General features: G+C 36.7%; 1 protein-coding gene across 3 annotated transcripts in view; it reads left to right on the top strand.

The window, feature by feature from the left end:
• Positions 1 to 27,396, top strand: part of PDE10A (phosphodiesterase 10A) — a 198,326-nt gene that overhangs the window by 85,896 nt on the left and 85,034 nt on the right. For all 3 annotated transcript variants that reach the window (XM_072856234.1, XM_072856233.1, XM_072856235.1), the window contains exon 2: positions 1,250 to 1,378. In XM_072856234.1, coding sequence (XP_072712335.1) covers positions 1,250 to 1,378 — 129 coding nt within the window. The remainder of the gene's footprint in view (positions 1 to 1,249; positions 1,379 to 27,396) is intronic.

Here is a 27,396-nt window from a genome sequence, read left to right as displayed (position 1 = left end):
GAAGGCTTTCATAGTAAACATTTGTAAGACATCTTAAAGGTTACAGTCATTGACTAGCATTTCAATTACACTATCGCTGTTTTCAGCATGTTCTGATAGTGTGCGAAGCACCAAATAGGAAAATTGATCTCATTGTGTAGCACGAATACTCTCCAAAAGAGGTCAGTGTTGTTTGGAGGGGCGTTTGTCTTCTCCCCTCTCTTGGAGGGCAGCCTTTTGAAGAGAAACCTAGGCTGCTTTCTGTGGAGAATTTAGTTACGTTTCTATACACACAACACAAGAGGAGAAGGCGTATTTAGAGTCATTACAGCAGTTGTTACTCCTCTTCCCCTCAGATCTCATTAAGGCTTTTGTACTCGGGGTGCCTGCTCCCTCTGTGCCAGCCTGGAGCTCAGTCCCTCGGGACAGGTGTGCTGCTTTCCTGCCCTCCCTTGGAAAGCCTGGGCACTCCTGGGTTCATCTCCCTGTGGCCAGCGGTTTTGTTCAGGGGATTTGTGAAGAGTATGACCAGATTGTAATTTTATGAATTTGGGAATGTATTTATGATTGTGTCAGGGATCTGAGATTCTGAATCTTGCTTCTTTTTCTGAAATGGGTACTGGCGTTTTCTTTTTGTTGTGGATATTGTAAAGGCCTTTTAGCTACAATTACTTTTATTTTGATAACGGAATAACTAAGGCAATGGAAGCATGCATGTAAAAGCAGTTTATATTTCTAAAGTTACTTAAGTAACTCCAGTATTTAAAAAATTGCACTTGATTTTGTTATTGCATAATAGTTTTTGTTGCTTTTGCTGCCACTTGCAGTGAGAATACTCAATTTGATGCTCTATGAGAAATACCAGTTCACTTTCTTCTATCTCCTTCCACCCAGTTTCTTTATTAATGTATCATCTTGCATAACTTGGAAATAAATAATTTTAGAGTCATAATTGTAGTCATAAATTCCTTCCTGGCTATTTCTTCCTGGTAATGTTTATGTGTACTCCTGTAGGGGACTTTTTGTACACAGTATCTTGCATGGATATGCTTTGCGTCTACTGTTTTCTTTAACTGTTTTATTTAACTGTCATATGACGGCTCATTTTTTTGACTGGATATTGTTCTGTCTGGGAGGAGACAATTTAAATAGGCATGCATTCAATCAGCGTGTTAAACGAAAGAATATTGATTGTTGCTGGTGTCTAGGTATTGTTTCATACAAGGAATTTCATACCAATAATGTAATCAATTAATATTCTCTCTTTCAGGTTTAACGGATGAAAAAGTGAAGGCCTATCTTTCTCTTCACCCCCAGGTACTGGATGAGTTTGTGTCGGAAAGTGTAAGTGCGGAAACTGTGGAAAAATGGCTAAAAAGGAAAAATAACAGACAGGAAGGTAAGTCCGTTTTATTTGTGATTAATATTTAGCTTTGAACAGCTCAGTTCCTATTTTTAGATTCAAAAAGGAAACCTAGTTTTGGTAAAACTTGACTGTTATAATTTCTATGTCTAGGTTCCACCATTTTCTGAAAGGCAAAAGAGGTTAACAGGTTTTTTTTAATATTTTCAGCCTTTTGGCATTTTTATTTTGGAATGTACTGGTATTCATTTTGGAGGTTCAGTTTACCCATTTGAGTTGCAGATATTATGCCACCAACCCGTAATATCTGTTACATTAGTGTATGTTTTGAGAATATAGTTTGGTCTTCTTGGATCTAAAACTGGTAAATTTTGAATTAGAATTATGCCGTATGTGCAGGATGTAAGCCTCAGTAAAATACTGGATATACCATCCCCAAATTTCCTACTTGCAACATGTATTAAGTCAATTTTAGATATGAACATTGACACAGAGGTTATAAAGCAGTGTGTTGAGTTCTGGAGGTATTTCTGTTTGGTTGCTTTAGGTATAATCCCATACTTACTAGACCCAGAAACTGTTCCTTATGAGTCGGCCTGGGCTGACAAAGATCGTAAATTTTGTAATGATCTTAAATTTTGTGAGATTGTGTGCAAACATAAGATTCATTCTGTTCTAACAATGATTTGGAATGTACCAGGTAAAATGCAAAAGAGGAGATTACTGAGAAGGTGAGGAAAGAAACACTGATTTTACTCTGCATCTGCATTGCTCTGTGGCTGACTTCTAAGGTGCTTGGGGTTTAAATTCTGGTGGTAATTCCCACTTTAAATAGAGGGGCTATAGCTACTTCCTAGAAGATAACTGAGTGTTTTCTGCCGAATTATAGAAAAAGAAAATGGTGGGCAAAGGATAGAAAAGGCTATATTGAGCCATATTTTTGGTGGTGATGACTATATGTCTGGTACTAAGGTGGTAGTACATTTTTGTTGGTGTAAAGAGGTTAGCTAATGGAAGAGTAAAAGTATGTAGCAATAAACCACCTGTTTACTACTTTCTTCCTGGTTTACAAACTGCTGCACTGCAGGATGGCTGTTTTTGTAATCCACAAATGCAATCAGAAAAACAGTATTATGAATCAAGTGAGTAAGTCATGACAATGCTTTCTGTAGACAGAAGAGAAAAAATACTTTGATGTTACCAGAAAAAATACTACTTATTTTAAAGATCTATGTTCCTGTGAAAATGATGATTTTCTCTAAGATGCTTGAAATCACTATAAGAAATCATCACTTGTTTGAAATACATTTTATAGTCTGGGTCAAGGATCTTGATACTAAAACTGAATGAATGCTTCGGATAACATTTCAGCTTCAAGAATCTTATATTGCTAAGTGGAATTTATTACTAGTTGCTCAAAGTTTCCATTTTTTGGTGGGGGTGACCTGAAAATACATTTTTGTGAAAGTGCTCATAAAATTTTTTGAGCCAACTACAAAAGCAAAGTAACTGCTGACCATTGCCTTAGTGAAGTTTTAATATGAATAGCTGCAACAGTGTAATTTGTCCACTGTTTTCTTAAGCTTTAAAACTTCTGTTTTATGGCTAACTCTCCCGAAACTGTTAAATTAAAAGTGTCAAGCAATAGTTATGCTATCATTGTCATTCAGCTTTATATCTGTTATCGTCAAGCGGGTCTTTCTGCCTTCCCTGCTACTTCCCTGTTGCTGACAGTGATCTTTAAGGTGGCTGTATTTATTACACTAAATGCAGTTATGCAGATGTGGCTTTCTTAGTGTTAGATTTTTACATGAAAATAAGCAGAACCAGATTTAAAACACACTTGCCAAGTCAAAAAGAATAATTTGAATGTGTTTTGTTTATAGAATGAAACAGATACTGATTAGCCTTATCTGTGGTTTTCCTCTAGAAAGATAAAGGCTATAGACATATAAAATGTCTCTGATAACAAAAAATCTTAATTGTCAGAATGCAACATTTTTAGGAAAGAAACTTGCTGGATTATTTACTCAGTTTGCGTTATGTATGTACAAATCCTACTGCCTGAGTAATGGTGAAAGTGAGAAATGAGGAGGAGAAGATGGAACTGATTCTTTTGGTGTCAGCATGGATCTGTGGTGACTTAAAGTGAATATGTAACCTAAGTCACTTTACATCAATAGGGGTACAATTTTCCCTCTATCCCTCTTGCTTTAGTGTAGCCTACTTAATAAATGTTCATATCATGTAATGTGATACAGACAGAAAAATAAGCTTTGTTTTTATTAGAAAGTTGCCAGGCAGGCGAAATGCTGTTTTGAGTTCTCTGGCTTAGTGTCTGTACTCTTACACGTTGGTGACACACCACAGTAATTAACCTATATGCAGAAATTGTGTCCTGCCTGATTTACAGCTCTGTGTACTCTTCAGCCAGAAGTCAATGGTCCTGCAGCCAGGGTAGTTTATCTGAATTTCGTTAGCATGAACATAAACTGAAATGCCTGATATGGACTTAAATGAACCAAAATTTATCTGTGACTGAGGTTCACTGAATTAATTTACTTTAGATGGATTTTGTTTTTTTTAAAACCCAAAGTATTAAAAAGGGAGGCAATCAGTATATACTGCAGTGTTTAAGGTATAACTATATCCCAAAATATCATGAGTTGTGTCATCAGTATGTACCAGATTGATCCTGTATCTATCACAGTATATGTTAGATTGAAAGTCGCTCATGACAGGTTGATGGTGAGCTACCTGGGATTATAAGACCTTTTTTTTTTTTTTTTTTTTTTAGTATATTGGAGAAAACCTGCAAATGTAGCACTGGGAAGGAATGCTGCTCATACTGATATTTGGGTTTTCACTGCAACTTTTTGAACCCTGACTATTATCTACCAATAAAATACATGCTGAAAACACACCCAGGCCTTGTATTGTTGCACACAGCATTTCCAAACAACTCTATTTGTAATAAACTAACACTTGAGCTTTAAATTTTTCATATCCAGATCATGGCTGAGTTAGGCAGGACTCTGAATGAAATTGGAGAACGAACTGGACTGCTTCTCATGCAAAGTATTTTTGATTGTTTTTTGCAAGCAGAATTTAACCAAGTAAGACGTTGTCTTGATTAAAGAAACTGATTAGATATTTTGGGGTTCATTTTAACCGTTCTTCAAAGTTGTTTATGTATGAGCTATTGTTTACAGATTAAGCCTACTACTTGTAGTCTGAGGTCGGATCTATACTTTGTGCATTACAGCCTCATGGGATGTTTTATGAAGTTTATAGATGAGGAAAAACATCTTCTTATAGACACAGTAAAAAGTTCCTTTGCTCGTGTATCTAATCTTACTTGAGGTGCTGGTGTAAGTTACACCAATAAGATACATGATCTTGCTTTAAAGAGTCATTAAAGGTACATCTTGATAGAAGGTTATTTTTTCAATGGACTTAAAGAGTTAATCTGCCAGAAGGAGATCTTTTCTTTTCCAGATGCCTAGATATAATACTCACATAACTCACAAGACTTCTTCCATTTGTCCTTTTCCATATCATTCAAGCAAAAGTAACAGATGATTGTAGCAAGAGCCATAAGATTATGGAAGTTTTAGGCTCCACTGGATAGATCCTCATCTCCCAACAAGTTTCTCAGGAAAATATTTACGAACTCCAGCCTTAATTATATTATTCAAAGCTTCACTGCCACAACAATAGGGAGAGGCTAAGCACATTGATTATAAGCCAGATGTGCATCTTTTACACCACTGATACTGAATTTCACAGGTGTCTTTCCTAATTTTTTAATGGCGTTTTTGTATAGGAAGAAAGGTACTGTCTGTACTGACACAGAATTTCTACATGGAAAGCTGCCTATATCACCTCTTGCTCTGTGGGAGCAAAGTTATCACTTCCCTAAGGGGATGGCCCTATGTTCATCAAAGTGCATGGTCATGTGCTTAATTACTGCTGAATCTGGACACATCAACAACAGCTTTATACATTAGTTTCTTCCAGCAATACTTACTGAAACCATGTAAAGTTATGTACAGTGGGAACTTAAGCTGCTTTGCTCTCATACAAGTGCTGTTGTTAAGTAATTTTTAAATACAATTAAAAATTATTTTTAAATGGAAAATTGTATATAGAATAGTACATTCAGTACACAATATGACACTGATTATACACAGTCAGAAGTTACTGTCTGTTAAGTGCAGTGGACTTAATGCATTTACAGAAACCCAAAATTTAATAATTGACCTGTTTTTTTAAAAAAAAAAGTGAAGAAATTAGAAAATTAATTGCTTACTATAATGCTAGTGTGATGTTGCATATGAGGATGTATAGTCCTCAAGAAGATATCACATAATCTTCCCTGGGCTTTGAAAAACAATCAGATTGATTGTCTTAGGGTAAGTCCAAGGTATTGCCATCCTGATACTAGTATTTCCATTTACAGACTTCATAATGTAATACTGTGCTGTAACCTGCTGTACATTCAACCAAGAAGAGAATGTATTATGTAATGTGACCAAAATATTTAACATTTTCTGATATTTCCTTACATGAGTTGTTTAAGCAGAAACATGAAATGACTTTTTAAGAAATTTTACATATATTCTTTTATTGACTGTTGATTTTTCCTGTTGTGCTTTCCTGTATCCATTAATTTCCTGTCAGTGTTAAATAAGTGCTAGTTGATAGATATGCTGTTGCTAATATGATGCAAATGATTAAATGAGTGTATTTGGTTGTTTCAGTTAAAGGATATTTGTGAACATTCAAAGTACTTTTTATTCTTTTTTATTTATCATTACACAATAAATCAGAGTGTATTCATTGCTACTTTTATGTAATTACTGTAAGCAGTCTGGCTGACTGCAGTATAAAATGTAGTTCTTCATTAGTCATTTAAATGCATGATTTTCTCACGGCGTATCTCATTCTTGTGTTGTTTCTTGTGAAGCAAATATGACAACTGTGTGTGGGTTCAGAATTCAGATTAAGCCCCAATTCTGTCCTTTTTTTAGCTTAGCCATTTCACTTTTCCCCCTTTCCCCCTTCCTTTCTACTACGTGCCCCAGAAGTGGGCAGAGATGGCATCAGATTTGGTGCGCTGGATGGCTTTAAGTTTGGCAGAGGACTGGAAGCAGTCATCTCGGATACACTCATTCTAATCATCTGGAAAATCACTGTAGCTTCCCTTTGGTAGAAAATTGAGTAGGCTTCATGAGGAAAGACATCTGGGTAAAACCCCTCACCCACATGTTCCTTTAGGTCTTCCCAATATACTTATATATCTCTCTCTCTATATGCTTTAGCAATACCTGTGATAGCTTTCAGTGAGCTCATTGAGCATAGAAAAGATAGAGCTCTGTGCCGGTTAGTTAAACATGTTTCTTTTTCTTACTTTATAGTCTGTGCTGAGCTGAAGGTTTCGGTGACTGAAATGGTTCTGGTGCCTGATCTAGTTTGTTTAAGCCTGACAGCTCCTGTGGTCTTTGGACAAAGAAGTCTTTTTTTCTTTTTAGTCTTTTTTTCTGTACTCGAGAAGGAATTGGAGGAATAAGATTTGTGGCAAAAGACTTCATCATACCCAGACTTTGAGACTATATACAGAGAGAGAATTTGTTTACTAGTCCTTTAAGGCTAATACTACATGAAAAATTGTGCTAAGCTGCATCATTAAAATGTAAAAAAAAGTTATGTGATCCAAAATAGACTGAAAATTGTTTATTTTCTGGTGCTGCAGTTTCAGATATTAAGATATCAGCATAATGTGCTTTAAAGTTTGCCACAGTCCTGTGAGAGAGAAAGTGTTGAGTTTTGGAGAGATGTTCATGTGTGGCTCTACTTAGGGAGCAAGTCTGTACTTAGGTATTTATTGTTAAGCAATACTGAAGTACACATTTCTACAATAAGTCATAGTTATTCCTTTATTTGCTCTTTTAAATAGGTAATTCATTCTTGTTTTTAAATGATGCTGTTTAGCGTCATATGCTAAATGTTATTTGCACTTTGACTAAGGTAGTTAAATATGTGAAAGGATGGCTAGCATGCATTGCCATGACCAGGGATAGAATATATGAAAAGATAAATGTAAGCAGGAAGAGTATATGTATGCTAAATATATGTCAGCTTGCTGCCAGAATTAAAAAGAAAAAAAATGGAGCCTATGCTTGAGTTGCTAGTTTTTGAGGAGTCGTGCATTTCTACACTAACTAATCAGACATACCTGTTCTGTAGTGTAGGATAGTAGTTATAGCACTTTAGATGAAGGATACTCAGAAGCTGGAGACTATCACTGTTGTGATACTCCACAGCTTGCTGCGATTCTGACATCTCCCCAGCCTAGGCAAGAGGAACTGATACGGCAGCATGTTAATGACCTCCTTCATTTATAATTAGGCTGTCTTAATATTTCATTGATGTTGCAGACATGCTGTTTCATTCTGATGCAGTCCTGCTGTGCTTATGGTTGTGATATCCAAGCAGGCAACAAATACTTGCCAAAAAGCAAGAGTGAATGTGGGAATGATTTGGGTAATGCGTGACTTGCACCAATGACACCATAGTAGTAGCCCTTAAAGCTTCTTATTACCAAACCCCACTATTTTGATGCCTTTCTTGGAGTTTTTTTCTTGAAATAAGACAGTAAGGATGAATCCTCCAGTCCCATGCCCCCCCCCCAGTACAAGTGGCATAATTGCTTGCCTTGTTCTTACTCTTCCCTCAGCATCTGCTAATGGCCAGTTAGAGACAAGATGTTGGGCTTGGTGGTCTTGTTGGTCCAAACCACTATAGCTGTTATGATACTGACAGGTGCTACTTTTCTGGGATAATATCCAGACTGATAAAAGTTGTCTTTATTGTGAATGTCTTTCTCAGAAAAGTTCCAATAATATCTGGGGGCTTGACTGCATAGACCCTGTTCCTCCGTGTGTTTGGTATAGTCCTTACTTCCACAGAGATAAAACTGATCAGTAGACTTTTGTGTGGAGTAGTTTACAGGTTGCCATTTTCATGTGTCTAGAAAGTTTGTCAGTGTGTCAGTATTTCAGAGGCAGACAGATGGAGTGATGGCACTTCCCAGACCTGTGGTAGAGCTCTACGTGGGAATGCCATTTTAGTCCAAATGATGAAAATGGCATATGTCCATCACAGGTACAGAATAATTTTGCAGCTGATTTCTGGGGAGACTGTTGTATTGTGCCATTGCATTTAAAAATTATTTTATCCCTGCATCATTTCCTGAAATGGTCAGTATAGTTGTCCAAGGTGAAATTGTTTCTTTCCCATGTGTCCAGTTCAATGGGGTTTTTATTGCTTTCCCTGAGTTAATCAGCAGAGAGCCAGCTTAGAAGTGGGTTCATTCTGGCTGTGAAAATATTGAGGAGGAGTTAGTGAAGAAGTTTCTCTCTGTTGTGCTGTCAAGCTGTTCCTTTGGGCAGAAAAAAAAGGTTAGTGGAAAGGATATTTAGGTCAGATAGATCAGGAATTGTTTTTATGTACTGATAGTACAGAAATATTGAGCAGTGGCCTCTTGGTAGATAATACTGAGGTCTTGAGTGGTGATGGTTTTTTGTTCAGTATGTGTCTTGAAGTTGAAGCATTTACTGATTTTATTCTTTGCTATTTGAATGGCTATCACTAGCAAACTCCAAACAACTGCAAAAATAAGCCTGGTATGTTAGTTGAATGTTTCTGGATTGTTTTCTTCTAATTTGCTGAGGTATGTGAGAGTTTATTGTCTGAAATTTTTTTTTTTTGAGTGGGTCAGGTGAAGGAGGTGATTTTTCTGTTTTTCTGGAGCTCTCCTGCATATTTAGAATTGTTTAGATGGTCAGAGATTTGCAGAGGGTAATCCTTTAATGATGAGATGTTTGGCCTTAGGAAGTAGACGTCACTGCTTGGTCTGAGTTCCCTCTTGAACTAATTATGTTAATCACATTATATCTAGAGCAATTATTCTCAACATGTACTTAAGCTGATGTTTGTTGTGTCTTTGTTAGGCTTGAATTAAGAGGTTTTATATTTTTTTCTGTCACTCAAAAATACTGCTTCTCCCTATTTATAAGCCTTGCTTCACTGAATCATTTTCTGGCCTTATCTGCTGGCTATATTAGAAAGTAAACAGACTGTGATTTTTGTCATTTCTCAATCTTTCAGGTAAATTAGGGCATGGAGCTTCTTTTAGTATCTTACTGAGAAACAGGTTTCCCAGTTTTCTTATTGTTTCTCATCAGTTTACATTGTGAACCTTTACAGATTATCATTGTCTTCTATAAAGTGTGGGCACTGTGAGAGATAGTATTGCAAGAATGGGTTCTTTAGTATTATCTGCAATACAAAACCATTTCCCTCCTATGCAAGAGAGTACTCCTTAATGTTGTCTGGCCCTGCTGCTCTTCGTTTTCAGATTGTTTCCCTCCTGTACGTGGGATCTTTCGTTTTAGAGTAAAAATGAAGCAAGCAAAAGAAAAAAAAATCTCTCACTAATTGATGGAGAAGCTCCATTCTGATCACATGTGTGGAGACTGTATACCCACGTAGCCAACACTTTTTAATAATGATTATTTATGGGATGTAAGCTAACCTGTTTTACCTGCATTAAAATGGCGTAGGAACATTCACATGGGCTGTAAGCTGAGAAAGCAATAAATAAGAGCAAGGGAATAGTCATTAACTTTTATGGGACAGTAGCTTTTTAATCCAAGTATAAGAGTATTAACTTGGGAAATGTCATCTAGACAAGGCCTGTAATCAAACATTGACCAATAAGGGTAAAAAGACAAAATGTATAATAACTATATATGTTAGCATTGCTTGTTCTGTCCATTAAATGAGACTGACATCTTTGGTGAAAAGATAGTGTGTGATCATGCAGTTTAATAGTCTGTTACACTACATGTGCCCAAAGAAAAGATGAGTAATGTGTATTCATGGATGTTCTGTATGCCAGTAGTAAAAACTCTGTTCAGCAAAGTTCTTGGTACCTTGTCCATAGATAATATATGTATAAAAATTCTGCCATCTCTTTTATCTCCCAGGAAGTACAGGAAGCCCTGACGATGAGTGAAAATTCATCTTTTACTGTGGAGATGGCTAGTTGGATATAAATGATAATGCCATACTCTGTAAATGGATGATTTTAAGTTTGTGTGGGTGGAAGCGAATAATGGTATTTGTCTTAACCTCATATTGGCTATTAGTGAAGATTTTCAGCACAAAGTTTACTTCTGAAACTGCTCTGTTTTCTTAAGACTTTGAATTCAGATTGCAAAGACAGAAAAGTAAAGCACAGACATCAGTATATTCATAGTATAGGCTTAATGAAGACTATCAATTTTCAGTGTGTCATCCTGTAGTGATTTAGCTAATGATGATGGCAATTCAGTTACTTTATCCTTCCAAGTATCTGTGATTAAATAGAGTTTTAGACTAGTTGTCCTGTGCTTGTCTATCAAATTTAGTGCAGCTGATTCAAGGAGTGTACTTTTCATGGTGACGCATAGATACTCACTTTATTTGTCCTAGTGGTCATTGGTAGGTCAAGTGCTTTGAAGAGGTAGCTTTGTCCAAAAATGACTTCTTCATATTATGCACAGTGAAATAAATCCTGGCAATTAACTTTCAACTAGACTATAATAAACTACTTTTTTTTGCATGTTTTATGAATGCATGTTAAATTACATTCCCACTTCATTCAGCAAGAGGAAGGCCTAAGCATGACTTCATTCCCATTGGTTTACTGCTATACATTCCCTAACTTACTGCTTCAGGTGATGATACTTGTTTAAGTATGTTATAGGAGGGAGATGTGTATTGCACATAAACGAACACTGCTACCTCTGTCTAGCTGCCATAGACTTTTGTTGAAGGAAGACTTTTGTCACAAATATCACTCAAATACTTTGACGATATTATTAAGCACATAGATGGAAATTATTTGATTCAGAATGTGTACTCAAGTTTCAGACAATTAAAAAAAAATCCAAACAAAACCACAAAGCTTTGAGATGAACTTTCTTCAATGATAGTCAAAGATATGGGTATTAGAGAAAAAGTCCTCCTCTAGATTACTAAGTTGCCAAAAACTGGGAAGTAAGCTATAGAAATGCCTAGACAATTTTCACTATAGAGGTCATCAGTAGTCTGAGAGGGATTTTTATTTTCATAAACTCTCTAGAAAACTGGATGCATACTAGGATGATAAAGTTGCAGGCATACTGAAAATGAAAACCAGATATATAGAGGCTCAAAAGAATCTCATAAAGCTGAGTAATTGAAGAATACAGTATCAGATAAAAATCAATTTTGACTGATCTTTGCCTCTGAGGCCAAGTTGCATGACACAAGTCACACCTACAAGGCTAAACTACTTTCCCCTCCCTCCCAAATAGGACGTTGCATCCAAACTCCTGGAATGGTCCTGGGCAGGTGCTAGTCCTCTCATCTGAGCCCAAATGTTGTTTTGGGAAATTGCAAATTGGCAAGGTCCGAGCCGTGCTGTGGGTGGCAACAATTAATCAGGTACTAGTGATGTTCAAGCCCAGTCTCCAGCCCAATTTCCTCTGTTACTTCAGGCCTAGCCTGAATTAGCTAATGCAGCTCCAGGAGAGATGCTGGGAATATAGTGGAAAAATCAGCCATTAGAGCTTAGCAACAGATAGATAGTTCAGCCAAATACAACCAAACAGGAAACATCATTAAGTCATTGTGGATGTTTGCGATTAATTTGAAGTTCAGATGCTCTGTACAGGTAATGTCACCTTCTCAGGATACATAGAAGAGGAAAGATGACCAGACATGTAGAAGTCTATACTCTGTATTTCTGAAAGTCCAAAAAACAAGCAAGAAAGGAAGTATTTTTTTAACATAGATCTTTTTGTTGATCCAATATACAACGACTTAACAGTTCTATCGGCACAGCCGAGGGGGGCAATGAACTGTTTGACTAGCAGCGTGTGAGGATTGGAGGAACCACTTAACCTGACTTTGTCAATGGAGAATGTACTTGGATAACAGCACACTGAGTTTAATTATGTTTAATTATTTTAATCATTTAGACAACTTGAGTGAAATGAGTGACTATCTATTATGGGAACACGAGGAGATTGTAGATTGTAATCTTCTCTGGGTCTGAGAGGGATGGATCTTTTTTTTCCTGTGGAACACTTAAAGCTCAGGTGTAATGAGGTTTTGGGGGAAATTATAATGGGTTATAAAACCGGTGTCAACTGCTGTTATGTCAATAACAGGTATAAATTTTATTTGAAGGACTTGTCTTCTTTAAGCATCAGGACTGAAAAGCTAAAAAAGAATTACTTTTTTAAAGAATAATCTTTTCTCAACAGTAATGTTGAGTTTCTGTTCTTTATAAATTCATGAAGACTTTTATGTCTATTGAACTAAATATATGACATTTGAGGATGCTCATTTAGTATCTGTAGATCTCATGCTCCTTTGTAGGGGGCTTGTTGTTGTGGTAGAAGGAGGTTAGCAAGGTCTGAATTTTTTGCACTGGCTAGTATATCTAGTTCAATTCAGCCACAAAAAGACCCCCACTCCTGATAACACTATTACCTCTTTATAAAGCCTGCCTTGCTTGTTATCTTTACACTGTTATGACTTTTATGATGTTGCTACCAAACAGAGGGGGATTCTTCATTCTGCAAAAGACCTGAACTGTAGCAGAAGTTTTATATTTATGACCGTCATGATGAAGACAGTTGACAGACGTACCTTTTTCATGACAGAAGAACTGAAGGACACCCCACGAAATGAATTGGCTACAGATTTGAAACAACAGGACGTCCCTTTTCACACAACCCATCCCTAAATTGTGAACTCATTAGCATAAGATATTTTAGATGTTAAAAATGTAAATGGGTTCAAAAAGTGATTAGACACATTCCAAGGAAGAACACTTCATCAAGAGCTGTTACATACTATGATCCTGATGCAGCCTCCAGCTGAGAAAATTCGTAAGCATCTGATTGCTCTGAGGACATACCGGAGTAAGTATACTCCGTGCATCTATAGTCTGCTCTCTCTGCTTTGCATATAGTGTAGTTTCTTCATACTTTTTCCATAATGAGCTGTTACTAGCCATTGTCATAGACAATGAACTGGAGTAGATGGACTTTTAGTTTAGCAGAGTAGGGCCATTCTTCTTTATCACTACACTTCTGCTGCCTCTCTGGGATTTATATACCATCCATTGTTAGAATTGTGAGTCAAGTTGTCTTAATAACATGTTTGAATACGCTGAAAAACAATTTGTGTTTTTATATTATAACACATTTTTAATGGATCTTTTTAGATAAGCTGCAAGAGGTCTTTTCAGTTGTAACACTAAGGCATCTTTCAAACCCTTTGGAAACAGCACCTTTTTCAGACTCAAGCTGCTTAGCTGCAGTACTGAGCTAAATTATTTTAGTCTTTCTTCCAACCTGCATTATGCAGATACCCGTAAGTGATGATTGTGAATCTTCTTTGGCTTGCAGAGCAAGAGGTGGTTTATCTTTATCCAGTTGAAATTGCTGAGTAACACTGAGCAATAGAATAACTTTCTTATATTTTTTTAATGCAAAGATAGAATGTTTTGTGTGCTTGTTTGGTTGTTCAGCTAACAGAAGGGAGCTCTTTTACAGGGTGTTTGGTCCTCACCCCAAAGTGCTACAGTTTCATTTGTCATTAAATAAGTATGGGGAGTGAAAGGGAAAGAGTTTATTATGTTGATGAGGAACAAGGGTTAGGACATTAATAAGACACAATTCAATAATAGGTGTGGGAGGAGGAATGTGTGTGAGTTTTTGAAGGATTTGTAGTAATTGGGTATAACAGTGGCATTAGATTTTGGTGATTGGGGTGGGGAAGTGACAACAGACTTGTTACAATTATACTAATTCAGTTCAAGTGGGTTCATTGTGAACACTCAGAAATATCTTCATGCAGTGCATCAAGTATTTGTATAGCAATAGAGAGATGTTTATTCCTGGGGACTTGCTGGGCAGTGATTTTAGATTTACTGTAGAACACTTGTGGAGGTTTATCAAAACATCTTTTAAACCTAGCAACTACACAGTGACCCATTTTTTTTGAATCGGAGTTGTCATGACCCACACAGTGAATGCCTCTTTAGGACAGGAGGAGGTTACTTCATTTGAAGTTTTAAATTACTGGAATGTGCTCTTTTTGCATTCTGTAACCTAGGAAGCCATGTCATTGTGACACCTTCTGGCTTACAATCATGGTATATCATATAAATGTTCTTTAGGAATAATCTGAAGTTTCCCTATTGCCTGTTACTTTTCTTACGCAAAATTTTAGTTCTACAAATGATAGTGTGTTTTTACAGGCACGCATTATTACCAGATTGCCTTTTCCAACTGTTCTCTGGCCAAAAACATTTTTATAGAACAATAACTCTTATCCTCCCCTCTGCTAACATGCTTGTGTTCCTCAAAAACCTTTGCTTATGAGTAGTCATCAGTGACAGTAAATCTCTGATATATTTGAAAGTTTGGGGTATCTATTTTAGCAGCCAACTGTATACACCAAGTACAGTGAAAATGGCAGCATATATAGGAAAAGGGTATTACAAGTCTTTTCTCAGGCTCTGGCTTTTTTCCGTCAAAAGCTCTTGGTTGCACTGATTAATAACAGTTACCAAATTTTGAATTAACATGGTTTGAACAGGTCTGAAAACAGTTTAGATTCTTCAAAATGTTTGGCATTTCCATTCACAATAGGTGGCACGGACCAGTATTGGAGAGTCACAAAAACATAGGAAATCTCAGAAATACTGTTGCCTGACGTGGTCCGGTCCAGAATCTTTTATTGATCATTTTCAGAGCTGAATACTGATGAATGGACCACTGGTCCATGATGGCAGTTTTGTATTTCAAATAAGTCCTTATGATTTGAGAATGGATAAACTCGAATTTTGGAATACATACTACAACTGTATGTTTCCTCACAGACAGATTTATTTAAGCGTTGCCAAGATTGGCCCTTTGATATGGGGGCATAAATAAGATGCTTTTAAACAAACTTGGAAGAAACTCACCAAACCTATGCTTTTTTTCTGGATGGTGCAGGTTATTTGATTGTTTTCTTTGCAGCGTGACAGTGGCAATGATGTTCCTGTTCACAGATGTGGACAACTTGTCATCATTCTGAACTTGTCATTTGTTAGTTTATGTGGCTGTCCATCAGCTAATTATCTGAAGGTGCTTCTGGAGCACTTCTAGGAGTATGGAAGTGCTGACAGAATCTAGAAGGGCTTCTGGGGTCAGCTGAAACAAATTCATTGGGCAGGTTTCCGATTTTTAGCAGAGCCAATTTTTTTTAATAGGAACAATGAAAGAAGCAAAGCTATATACACAGAATCCTCAGGAATAAATGTCAGGTTAGAAGTTAACTTTTTTCTTCTTATTTTCTTCTTGTAAATCTGTGTTAAAGGGAGAGAAGATATTTGATTTAGGTTTTTTTCATTCTTAATAAACATGCATAAAATCTTTGATAAATGTATCTTAGTACTTGAGGTGTTGTACTGTTTTTTCTGTACTTTTGTGCATCTTAAAATATACAGTAATGGCTTATTCAGATAATACAATATTTTCTCTGGAAGTTTTCTCAACTCCATAATTTCTTAGTTGAGTTTTTGAAGAGCTCTCTCTTCTACAGACTGTTAAGAAATGATTGGCTTTTTCTGAGTGATCGCCTCTACGTAGACCTTCTCTTCAGGCATTAAAATCAACACCTGCTTAGCTCAGCATCAGCTTGTTTGTATTTGTACCTTATTTGCCTTTTGATAAATGAGCAGAATAAAGCGTGGTGTTCCTTAATTTCCTCTGCCTCCCTAGGCTTGCCATTTTTTTTAATATGTATATTAATGTATTTGTGTAATTTGAAGATTATTGGGAGATATACAGTTTATAGTAGGTTTTCATTTCAAGGTCTTCCATTTCTTTTTGTATGTCACAGTGATGAAATGATTTCTGTTGGTTTCAAGGTTCTTGCTCTCTTGATATGTCCAAATGCCTCAGACATGGTTGTCTTTCTTGTAGTGCTCTTTCTGAAGATGGATTTTCTTAAAGAGTGCAGAAACGGAGGCACTTCTCTGATGCCTTTTTTTGTACAGCAGTTAGAGGAGATTTGTCTTAGAGCCAGGCAGTCAGGGGCTTTCTGACTTACAGCAAGCTTCATTTAATAAAGCTTTGGTGAGTTCTGACTCTGCTTTTACCTCTTGGAAAAAAATCTTTAATAAGGGCTCCTGTTGTTACTATTTTCATATCCTTGAGGCTTCATCTGTACTTCTCAAAAGGTTAAGGAAAACCATTGCTGTGGTAAGTGACAAGGGCACACATTTTCATAAGGAGAATCAAGTTTCTTGGTTCTTACTAGGCAAGCATTTCTTCATTCTTACCAGGGCCTCTTTCGGGATTTTTGCATCAGGTATCACTTTGGTTTTTGAAAATGTTTTTAGGACATGAGCAGGATCCAAACCTGGAGGAGAAATCAGTGAAAACTGGCTTGGTAACTTTTGTGTTTCCTTGAGGAAACAGATTAGAAATCTAGAGAACAGTATTGAATTTCTGTTCTGACCTTCCAGTAATCCTGTTACCATCTCGGTCCGACCTCTGCTTTGAAAATACCTCTGATTAGTTGCAAGAGAGATCATATTTAATTAAATGTTTTTCATTTGACATCTTTAATCTTCACAAATTTTCCTTTTAGTGGTTGCACAAAGTATATGTTGAGTTCCAAATACTGGCATCCATATAGACAGGAAAAAAATCACATAGCTCCATTTCATTTCATGAATTCTACTAGAAAAGTCTAGGTTTATGCAATAGCAGAATGTATTTTTTTCAGAGAAAAGATATCTGGAATTCCTTATGGCCAACTGAAATGCCGCAGGAGAATACATGCTGAACAATGATGCTTTTCTTTGAGTTGATGATACAAAGGTCTTGTTGCTTTGCTCCTAAAACACATCTAAAGATGAAGTCTCTGTGACTTTGGCCAAAAAGATATTGTATGCAAAGGATAGTTGTGTTAAAGAAATTGTCAGTACCTTTCATACTGAACTCGTATCTGAAGAACCCTCCAACTTGTTTATAAATCCTCACCTTATTGAGTCCTTGTACAAATTCAGAATCTTACAAATTTTCCACTACTAGGTTTAGCATTTACTAGAAAAATTACTGCTCTGAAGATTAGAGTTTCAAAGACATTGTGGCATAATACATGACAAACTGAGCTGCTCTGCTGGTAGAGAAGCAGGTAAGCTGTTTTCTAAGCTTATCCCACTCATGCTTTTTGTAAACATCCTTGGCTGAGTTCCCAGTAAAGACAGGAATATGAAGGAGTTTTATCTAGTGGTTTCTTTAAGGATTCCCTTATGTACTGAAACTGGAGCCCTTTGGGGTAGCATAGGACAGATAAGAAATGGACAAAAACAGGGGGAGTAGATACACTTAGACTAGAAAAAGGAGGAGTGGTTTGTATAATGTATTGCTGATAGCAGGCTGAGAGACTCATCCCTTTCAACTAATTAACACCTCATACATTCCAGCAACTATGGAATATTTATTGTTGTTTTTCATGTTCTTGCTGATTTTCATTTCCAGCTATTAGTAGATTGATCAGGTAAGATGCTAGAGAGCCTGGGTTTCTTTGGGCTTAAAGAAAACATAATTTCCAGAATATAACAAGTGGCAATTAAAGTAATAAGTACTATTTATATTAATATTAGCTGTTAACTTAAACAGACAACCTAGAGTTTCTAAAAGAATGCCTGCACTTATATACTTGTTTTAAGGTTATGGGAAATCCTTTTACATGGCAAATTAAAGGACACTATCAGTAAATGATATATGGAATAAGAAATAAGTCTAGTGACTGATAATATTTTACAGCAGAACTGAAGCATTTAATCAGGATTTTTTGCTTGTTTTGATAATTACAAAATGATGTTTACTAGAAGAAAACAGGATTCTGTCCTTAAAATAATTATTTTTGAGTATTTGTTATGTTGTGTTTTCTTTGGATCAAATTATGTACAATATGGTTATGACTAGCATTGACCAGGTGATAGATTAAATTGAAAGATTATTCTTCTTAATATTTAGACTCCAAACAGCCTCCCAGTATGTTGCCAATGTGAATGTGTCTCTGGGGACAGAACCCAGTCTGCACCACATAGCTGACTGCCAAGTCTTTCCACTGGAAAGCCAGCTATTATTTTGTACTTTCTACTGCACAGTAGTGTGCATCCACCCCTTTACAGCATTCAGCCATAGCTTTTTATTTTATGGTAATCTTTTGTATTAGATATTCACAAAACTAAATTTTCTCTAGCTGTGTAGGTCATATTTCTCCCATGCCAAAGCTGAAACGTAATAGACTCATTGCATTCCTGAAGTGTCTTTGTAAAAATTGTAGTCTCTAGCTAGGATTTTTCTTGGAAATGGACACATTTTTACCCTGTCAGTGACACTGTAGGCATACCTTATCCAATTTCATTGCCATACTACAGTAGGCAAGCAAACAAAAGTAGATTAGGGAGTAGTTTTGCATTCCTTCACTATACCTGGAACTGTAAGAGAAAAAGAAAGCACTAAAGGTAATAATACAGCATAAATCAGTAATCGGAATCACAGGCATCTTTTCGAACGAAGTTAGAGAATCTGCCATTGGGCTGTCAAAGCGAGTTTCTCTCCATGCTTGTTTTCTTCTTGAGATTTGACTAAACAGTTCAAAACCAGGAAGCTAATAATAATTCTAAATCTTAATCCTCTCCCTCCTTTGACTGTTCCTAAAGTCTTCTAATCTAAAGAGTCAATCCTAAATCATTTAAATGTAGGATGGACCAACAGAAGCTGCTCATTGGTACGCCTTAGCTGTGTTTGTCTTGAATGTTGAAACAGTATTTCAAGATTTAAAGATAATTTGAAGTGTGACTTCTTACATAAGCCTTTCTCTGTGTGCTGTACAGATATCTAAAACATATTAAAACTTCTTTTCAGTAATGTGCTAGAGGAAACTAATAAATAGAAATGAATGTTCATGTAGATCATCATACCCTTTAAATGGAATAACCCATTAGATGTAGACATCTCTGCAACTGCTACATTTCACTAAAGAGGATGTGTCTGTTTGTGTCTCCTGCCTGAAGGTAGACATAATTGCATCTTTTTTTTATTAAATATGAAACTATTGCATATGAAGGAACTTGTTATGCTCAAAAAAAAAATTAACAATCATCTTAGCAAAGACAACTTTAATGCCTCCTTAAGAGTCTTCAGAATCTCAGCCTCTTTTAGTAGGCACCAACTAGCCTTGAATAGCCCAATCATTAAGAAACTGAGATGCCAGTGAGTCCTGTCTGCTCAAGCAGTATTTGCTCAAGCCAGAACCTCTTGGTTCCCAGGAAATAACTCTGTTATCGAGCTAAGCCTGCACTGCCTGCCCTCAGCTTCCATCCCTGGGTGTGTATATCTAGCCTTTCCCTTGCACTGGTTGTTGTGCTTATGTAATTGTAGATTATATCTACAGTTCACTGAGTTACTGCAGCGGAAAACTGCCCCAAGGCAGTGGGAAGAGTGCAGAGGTGGCAGCTCAGGCTTTAATTGGTTTCTGCTGGTGTGGACCTGCACCTTCAATTCCTCTCTAGATAGGTTCGGCTCTTCAGGAAGAAACAGTTTCAAATATTCTAATCTGAGATTGCATCAGTTGTAGTTGATTAAGCAATAGGTGCACACTGGCAAAACATTGGATAAGGTTTGAGTAATAGATCCATCAAAAGAAAAAAGAAGTGCTATGCAATTGTTTAAAATCTGGAAAAAATACACATTTTGAAATAATATACATCCCTCTCTGAATCATTTTCCATGTAGGTATCAAAGCGATGACTTTCCAAGAACGACGTGTTAGACTGGATAAAATATGCTCAGAGTGGACACAGTGCTTAAAGGAGTTAAACCTTAACACAGATTGTACTAATAAAAATTGCAGAGAGAAGTGGTGTACATCTGAATAAATCAGCCCATATGGGAACTGATATATATTAGTTTGGAGTGAAAGCTGAATTTTCAGTGTGTTATGTATCTCTTTTTATAGTGAATCCATTTTGTCACATTTTAAAGGTGACAGGAATTTGCATCTTTTTCAAGTAAATTAGAATACTAACAGACCCCACTTTACTGAGTCGAGACATTGCTGTGGCTTGAAGAAAGACAATAGAAAGTAAGACAAGCAATTACAAATCATATGATTCCTAAGTGAACTCTGTGTAAGCTAATAATTCAAGATGGTGAAGAGAACAGCAGATAAAGCATCTCAGGTATCAAATAAGCCAGTCTGGCACAGCATTTAAAAGCACTGACACATGTGCTAGACACATTTGGCTGACCTTTTGTTTATTTTCTGGGAACATCACCTCAGAGAATAAGGCTGAAATTTCTGTAGGGATTATTTCTAGAGTAATTTCATTGTTACTTATTGTATATCATAGTATGAATTTTACATATATGTTTAAAGAAAAGTAAATGTAGCAAAACCAACAGGCTTTTTCCCTCTCAGCTGTCTTATAGACTAACTGGAAACCCTTTGTATAGAATTCATGCTCAGAATGCATGGAGTAACTTGGAAGTGACCCTGGAAAATAAATTACTGATTTATAGAGTTTTTCATGCATTTCTTGTGTGCTTTTGTTTCATTTGGCATTATTGTTTTTATATACTAACTCATAAATGTGGGTTTATAACCGTTATTTCTACTTTTATGCTATTTTGAATCCTGCAGCTTTATTTGCAATATTACTGTCTTTTTTTTGTATAGTTAGTGTTGTCTAATGAACTTATAAATACTTCATTCTACTAGAATTTTAATAATGCCATCTGTTCACTTGATAGAAAATGGCGAAGCACATTGAAGCAACTGCCTTTTTTTTCGACAGCTGTATTTTTAAAGCTTAAGATTTAAGTTTCCAGTTTTTTCTTTAACAGTGGCAGTGAACAATATTGCCAACGAAAGGATACGTTTTTGCGCAAATCTTACTTTGTGAATCACATGTATGATTTTCTTTAGAAGCAGTTTGGTTTTTTGATCAGTAATAAACAGTATTATTTTTTCTTTTTAGTAGCACTTATTTTCTACCATGGCAGAAAGTAAAGTAATCCTAGAGAGGTCAGTAAAGTACATCACAGTTAGTAGCATCTGACGTCTTTGTCCAAGCTTCTTACTCATCCTGGCATCTCTGTCCTTCTCTCCCTGCATCTCCTCTTTTTGAAAGTCTGTTTTGAAGCTCTTTTCTTTGTCTCTTCTTTCCCCTTTCAGTCTTGCTTTATTTAATTATGTTAATGCTTGTCTTTTGAACCACCAGCTTATTATGTAGTTATTAGGCTGTTCTCTTTGGTGTACTGTTTTGTAACTTAATCTCACTCCTGCAATTAGGTGCCAAAACAAGTGGCCTAATATTTAGAAATGGTCAAGTCCCTAGTAGCTCCTGAATGAATTAGTGCTGCTGGCCATTTATGGCTTCTGAAAATCAGGTGGCCTTATACGTATGCCTATGTGGCTGTGAGACCCAAACGGATTAACTAATGCAGCTCTGGCGTTCCTTAACTAGGTAGATGCAGAATATAAAGAAAGCGTCTAAGGAGTAGTTGCGTCACGGCGTTGTTTTTCCAAATTCTTCTTCCAGGTATCTGTGTGGCGCTTGCTTATTTAAGAAACTTGTGTTGGTGTTGACAGAACTATACGGCAGGCTTGAGGAAGGAAGTTGGGAAGAATGATGCTGTAACTGACAAAATACGAGATTCCTCAATCATGACTGTTTCAAAACTACTTTGAAGGCATGGGGAGAAGGGACTTAGATTATGAATTACCCTTTTCATACTTGGAGGAATAGATTTCTTGCTTGGTTGCCTGCTCTCAGTGTGTGATCATTAGTAGTTCTCTTAGATTGACAATCTGGGAGATAGGCACAGCTCCTTATCCCAGCAGGTGGCAACTTCAGCCATGCTGAAGAGGTGCGGTTGGCTCTGCTTCCCTGTATTCCACCGATAGAAGTGGTACTTCCACTCTCTCTCACTGCTGCGTTAGATATAGTTTATTAGCTTCCCAGCTGATTTCTTTATATATTTCCTGAGTTCTTATTAGTATTTCAATTAATTTACCATCTGCATTGGGTTTTGTTAGTTAAATAAAAAAGCACATGAAAGTAATTTTGTCTTGCATGAACACATCCAGTTCTTCATTCAATCTAAGCTTGTATATCTGTATCTGCAGTTTTCTTTTGGATGTTTCTACAATTTTTTTTTTTCCTTGTTCCTTGATATCTATCTGTCAGGTAGGCTGTGAGCAGAGAATTCCTTCTGAAACTGCCAGTGTAATCTGTTCTCTGTATGGGTGTGTGTCTGAGGCGTGGTTGTCTTGCAGCCTCTAAAAATGGGATGCTTTCTGTCACCAAGTCTTTCTCACGTTCCTAACTGCAGAGGTACTGTGATTTACCTCCCTTGCTTATGGTTGAATGTTTCGGTCAGCTAGATCCTTACGATGGGGCAATCACCCATGCCTTGATAGTACAGCCAGTCCTCTGTTTGAAGCCTGTGTCAAAGCTTCTGTACTTAAAGTTGGTATGCAGTAGATTTGTTGGCATAGTGGAGTGTGAGGATGTGCTGGTAGGTATGTTCAGAAATGAGAACATCCATCAGTCCACTGAGGACTGGGTTCTTCCTGTTGATTTTTGTGGAATCTCTTAGAGAACCACTGTGGATAAAAGGACTAATGATCTGGATGCTGATGTGCCAAGGTATTTAATAACGATAACTCCTGATGTATGTGGACCGTTAGGTGCCATGACTTTGCAGTGTGTTCCGTTGCTGAAGTGTCTGATGTTGGCTGTCATAGTGTGTCCTAGAGGTTTGCACAAGACCAGTTGGAGGTCTATAAACAGAGTTTCATTTGGAACATTCTTGTTTTCAGCCAGGAACAACTGGTATGTGTCACATTTTTTATGTTGCTTTTTAGTAAGCTCGCTGTCCAATATTATAACCTTCATCAATTATTTCACGCATTAAATCAGAGATTCATTACATAGTGCAGAGCCTTAAGATGATGCTATAGGGTCACAAGTGGATGAGTCCCCACAACTTAGGGAATTATCATTTTCACTTGAGCTGTGGTAAATCATCATGCTTACTCATAGTTGGGGTATTTAACTTCCTTTCATTTCAAGGAACTGGGGGCCTGACTTATTTAGAGATTTTTGGAAATCCTAGTGCACATATCACTGCCTGAAAACTTTTCTAAGTCTGGCCTAGTATCTTTAATACTGTACTTGCTACTAGGGAGAGTTAGAATTTTGCATTTGTTAAAATGCCAATATAAGAATACTGAACTCCACAACATGTCTTGGATTTTTTTTTTTTTGTTCTTGTACAGCAGCCAAAAAGATACATTTTGTTATTTTTTTTAATTTTTTCTTGTATAATTCCTGTGGATTATAATTATCTGTCATTATGAATCTTTTTATAGTAAAACTGTCTAGTTTAGAAATTCAGATGGTACTGTCATTATCTTTCATAGAGAGCTGTCTGTAATTTTGTAGTTACATATTCTGTTCCTTTACACTCACTGAAGTTATAATTATTTTTTTTCTGACAGTCTTATCCTTGCAAGCAAAATGTTTCATTCATGGTGGTGGTACTGATAAGTAAATAGTTCAGTCTTCTCTTGCTTTTAATCTGTTTATCATGTTAGTGTAATATGTCATTTTTCAAAGACTCCAAAGTCCCGAATTATCTGCACATCATTATTCTGTAACACTCAACACACAGTCACTGAGAGCTTGATTATGATTACAAACAAATCAGCTGAAATATCCTAAAAGCAAAAAAGCTTAATTTGTAAATTTTATTCTGTCACTTTTTCTTCTTCAGTATTATCCAGATTAATTTGGACATTTTCTCAGTTTCTCAGTTTTCAATCTCCAGGGTAAAATAAATAAAATACATCTCTAATACAAATGTACGTATGTTGTAGTTACAGTAGGGTTTCTTCAGAAGGATTGAAATGATTCCCCTGACGTAAATATGTTTCACACCGGATCACTACACCCTCCCATGTGGTAACCTATCATCTCAAGCTCTAATGATCCCTTACCCTTGTTGACGTTAGCAAACTTTTCCTTTGGGGCATTTTCTTTTGTTTCTTTTGTCATCTGGTCTAAAGAGAAGAAAACTGCTCAGTCTTGATTTTTCTGCAGATGTTGAGGATTTTACTGCAAAGTTGAGTAACGTGACATTTGTTTTCAATGTAGTCAGAGGCACAGAAACAAGAAAATCAGGCAGGCTGCAAAGCTTCTTTTTCTACTTTAGATTCCCTATAGTAAATAAACACTGGAATCTGAAAATTTTAAACAACTTCATAAGAGTGTGATAGCTTACAGTTTTATTACATGGACATGTTTTTCCCTAAAAAATTCCTATATGTTTCTAAACAGAAAGAGGTGAGAATACAGTAAACAAAAAGGTAGGGATGAGAACAAAATAGAAAGAATTAAAGGGAAAAAGTGTAGTAAAAACATTGGTATCTGATGCTCTTTTTCCCCAAGGTAAGTGTAAGATTACATTTTTCCCAACAAGTGTAAGATTATTATATTCTCTTGCTGTCACTGAGCCATATGCAGTATTTCCTGCTCCAGAAGCTGAGAACCTGCTCAAATTTCTTGGCCTGTTTGTGCCAACAATCCTTTGAAGCCTCACTCCATGCCAGGGGTGGGAACTTCATGGCACTGAGCTGTGTGCACTCCGTGATCCCATCCCTTGCCTCTTAGGGCCGAGAGTGGAGGATGGGCTGTATACAGATGTTGGGGAAGGAGGAGGAAGTGCCATTCCTTAAAATCCTCCAGACAGCTTATCAGTCAGGAAGAGGTATTCATGGACTAGGAATGAACAAGCCAAACCCAAGAGGCCCAGCAGGGTCCAAAGAGTATGCATAATAATACATGTTTTTAAAATATCCAAATGTCTTGCAACAGACGAGATCCGATGTGGCTTTCTCAGGTTGTTGGAGCTTTGTAGGACCTGCTTCAAGTAGCGTTCTCTTCTAATAATCTCCTTCGGCCCAGGATCACTATACATAACAGGAATGCTGTGACATTTAATACATAAAAGCATTTCTGGTTTCCAATGCATGCTGTAGCAGTTCTATTGATTTCAATGGAATTGCTTAAGGTATATGTCTGAGTAGTATTTGAGCCAACAGCCATGTAATTTTTTCCTTCTCACTGAAAACACCTGCTGAACACAATAAAACTTCAACCTTTGTGCAGTATATTTGAAACACATTCAAAAGTGAAGGAACAGCTCTATTTAGTAGTGAGAGAACAGCTTAGTAGTGTTAATGCGGTTTCTGAAATACATCAATTGCAGTAAACTTTAACGATACCTTATACTTGGCAACCGGCAGGATTCCTGGACCAAAAAATAGGAGAGAATCAAGTTCAATTTAACAAGAGTGATACTGAAATTGTATTACTACTGAATGAGAGACTTCCTTCACCAAACATGTTTGCAAGACCCGTAATCAATTTTAAAGAAAGCTGCCTACAACAGCTAGTGCAGTGAAAGCCAAACAGAATTGAGTGTCAGGCAAGAAAAGTGGTAGATATAGGCAAAAAGGTGTAGCTGTAAACTGGTAAGTATGAAAAAAATTATAAGTTGTTATACATGCTCTTCAGCCCATTGTCTAGTGGCTGTATTCCGGTAATAAACAATGATGATTGCACCTCGTTGACTGATAGGATAGATGAGCTAACCAATTTAACACTCTCTTCATTCAACAGTCGTGCTGAATAGGTTATGAAGTCATAGGCTAATTACCATAAAATACAGTTGTAGACTTTCTTGGTGAAGTACATTGACTGCTGGATACTATTAAGTTTCTTCCTGGTGGTCAGAGACCATGTTCCAACATGATTTTTGCTGAGGTGTATTCAACTTGAGAGACTTTTACAGAATTTTATGAAACTTTTAGCTGATGTGGGGAAGACATCATTCCACAAGTTCAGAGGCATATCCATCATCCTGCTATTTAAACAGAAGTGAGAAGGTAAGTCTATGTTAATTATAAAGCAATTTTCTTGATCATAGTGTTGTGAAAATACCGTGTTTAGATTAGCCTAAATTGTCACATCAAGTATACAGTTGAGAATTTGTTGTCCATGGATATGGAAAGTGTGGAGCTGCTATCACTATGCTTTGTACTGCTAAGCAATTTCAGAAGCAAGAGCAAAATCTGGATCTTCTGTATGCCTTTCTGTTCTCACAAGGGCTGGTGATACTTTCAGAGCATCCCTTTTGGAAATTTTCTGGCCAGAATAGGTTGTCTGGCAAAATTGCTCCAAATGTTTCATCAGTTTTGTGAGGGCTAAAACCACAGAAAACAATGAGCTTCCAAACATTTAGGTGTCTCTAATAAAGTCAAATGCACTGTCTCCTGGCTCCCATTTTGTGTAGTGCCCTGTTTGCTTATATGCAAAGGAGCGTATAAAAATTTTAGGTCACCTGACAGACAATATGTTTCTCTGCTTACCATCTGCAATGAAGTCTTGGTTCAGGACTTACTTTTTTTCTGATCCATGTTACTGTGTTGTTTAAGAAGAGGAAGAACTGAGCATCCTTTTTCAGGAACTTTTAAAAATGTGGATCTTACTGTTGATGTAAAAAAGCTAGAGTTCATGTTTTGTCCTGCTTCAAGGAAGGAAACCTAGTGTGCCACCAGGGATCAATACTAATGAATATTCCCTTTCAATGTCTAAGTCTATGTCTAAACAAACTGTCTAAGTTAGTTTTCTATGAAGTAACATTACAAGTGCTTCTGAATTGTGAAATAAATCCAGACAGTTGGAAGTCAGGGGAGCTGTTCAGGGGTTCCCACTGAGATTGTCCATTAAGAAGCAAGAACATTTTTGAATAATGGCTTTAGCATTTCTTTAGCATTTCATGTGATAGTTGTCGCTTTAGGAAACT

This window comes from Ciconia boyciana, chromosome 3, assembly GCF_034638445.1.
Source record: "Ciconia boyciana chromosome 3, ASM3463844v1, whole genome shotgun sequence".
In the NCBI taxonomy this organism is placed as follows: Eukaryota; Metazoa; Chordata; class Aves; order Ciconiiformes; family Ciconiidae; genus Ciconia; species Ciconia boyciana.
The sequence above is the reverse complement of the archived record's forward strand: the minus strand, read 5'-3'. Positions and strand labels throughout refer to the sequence as shown.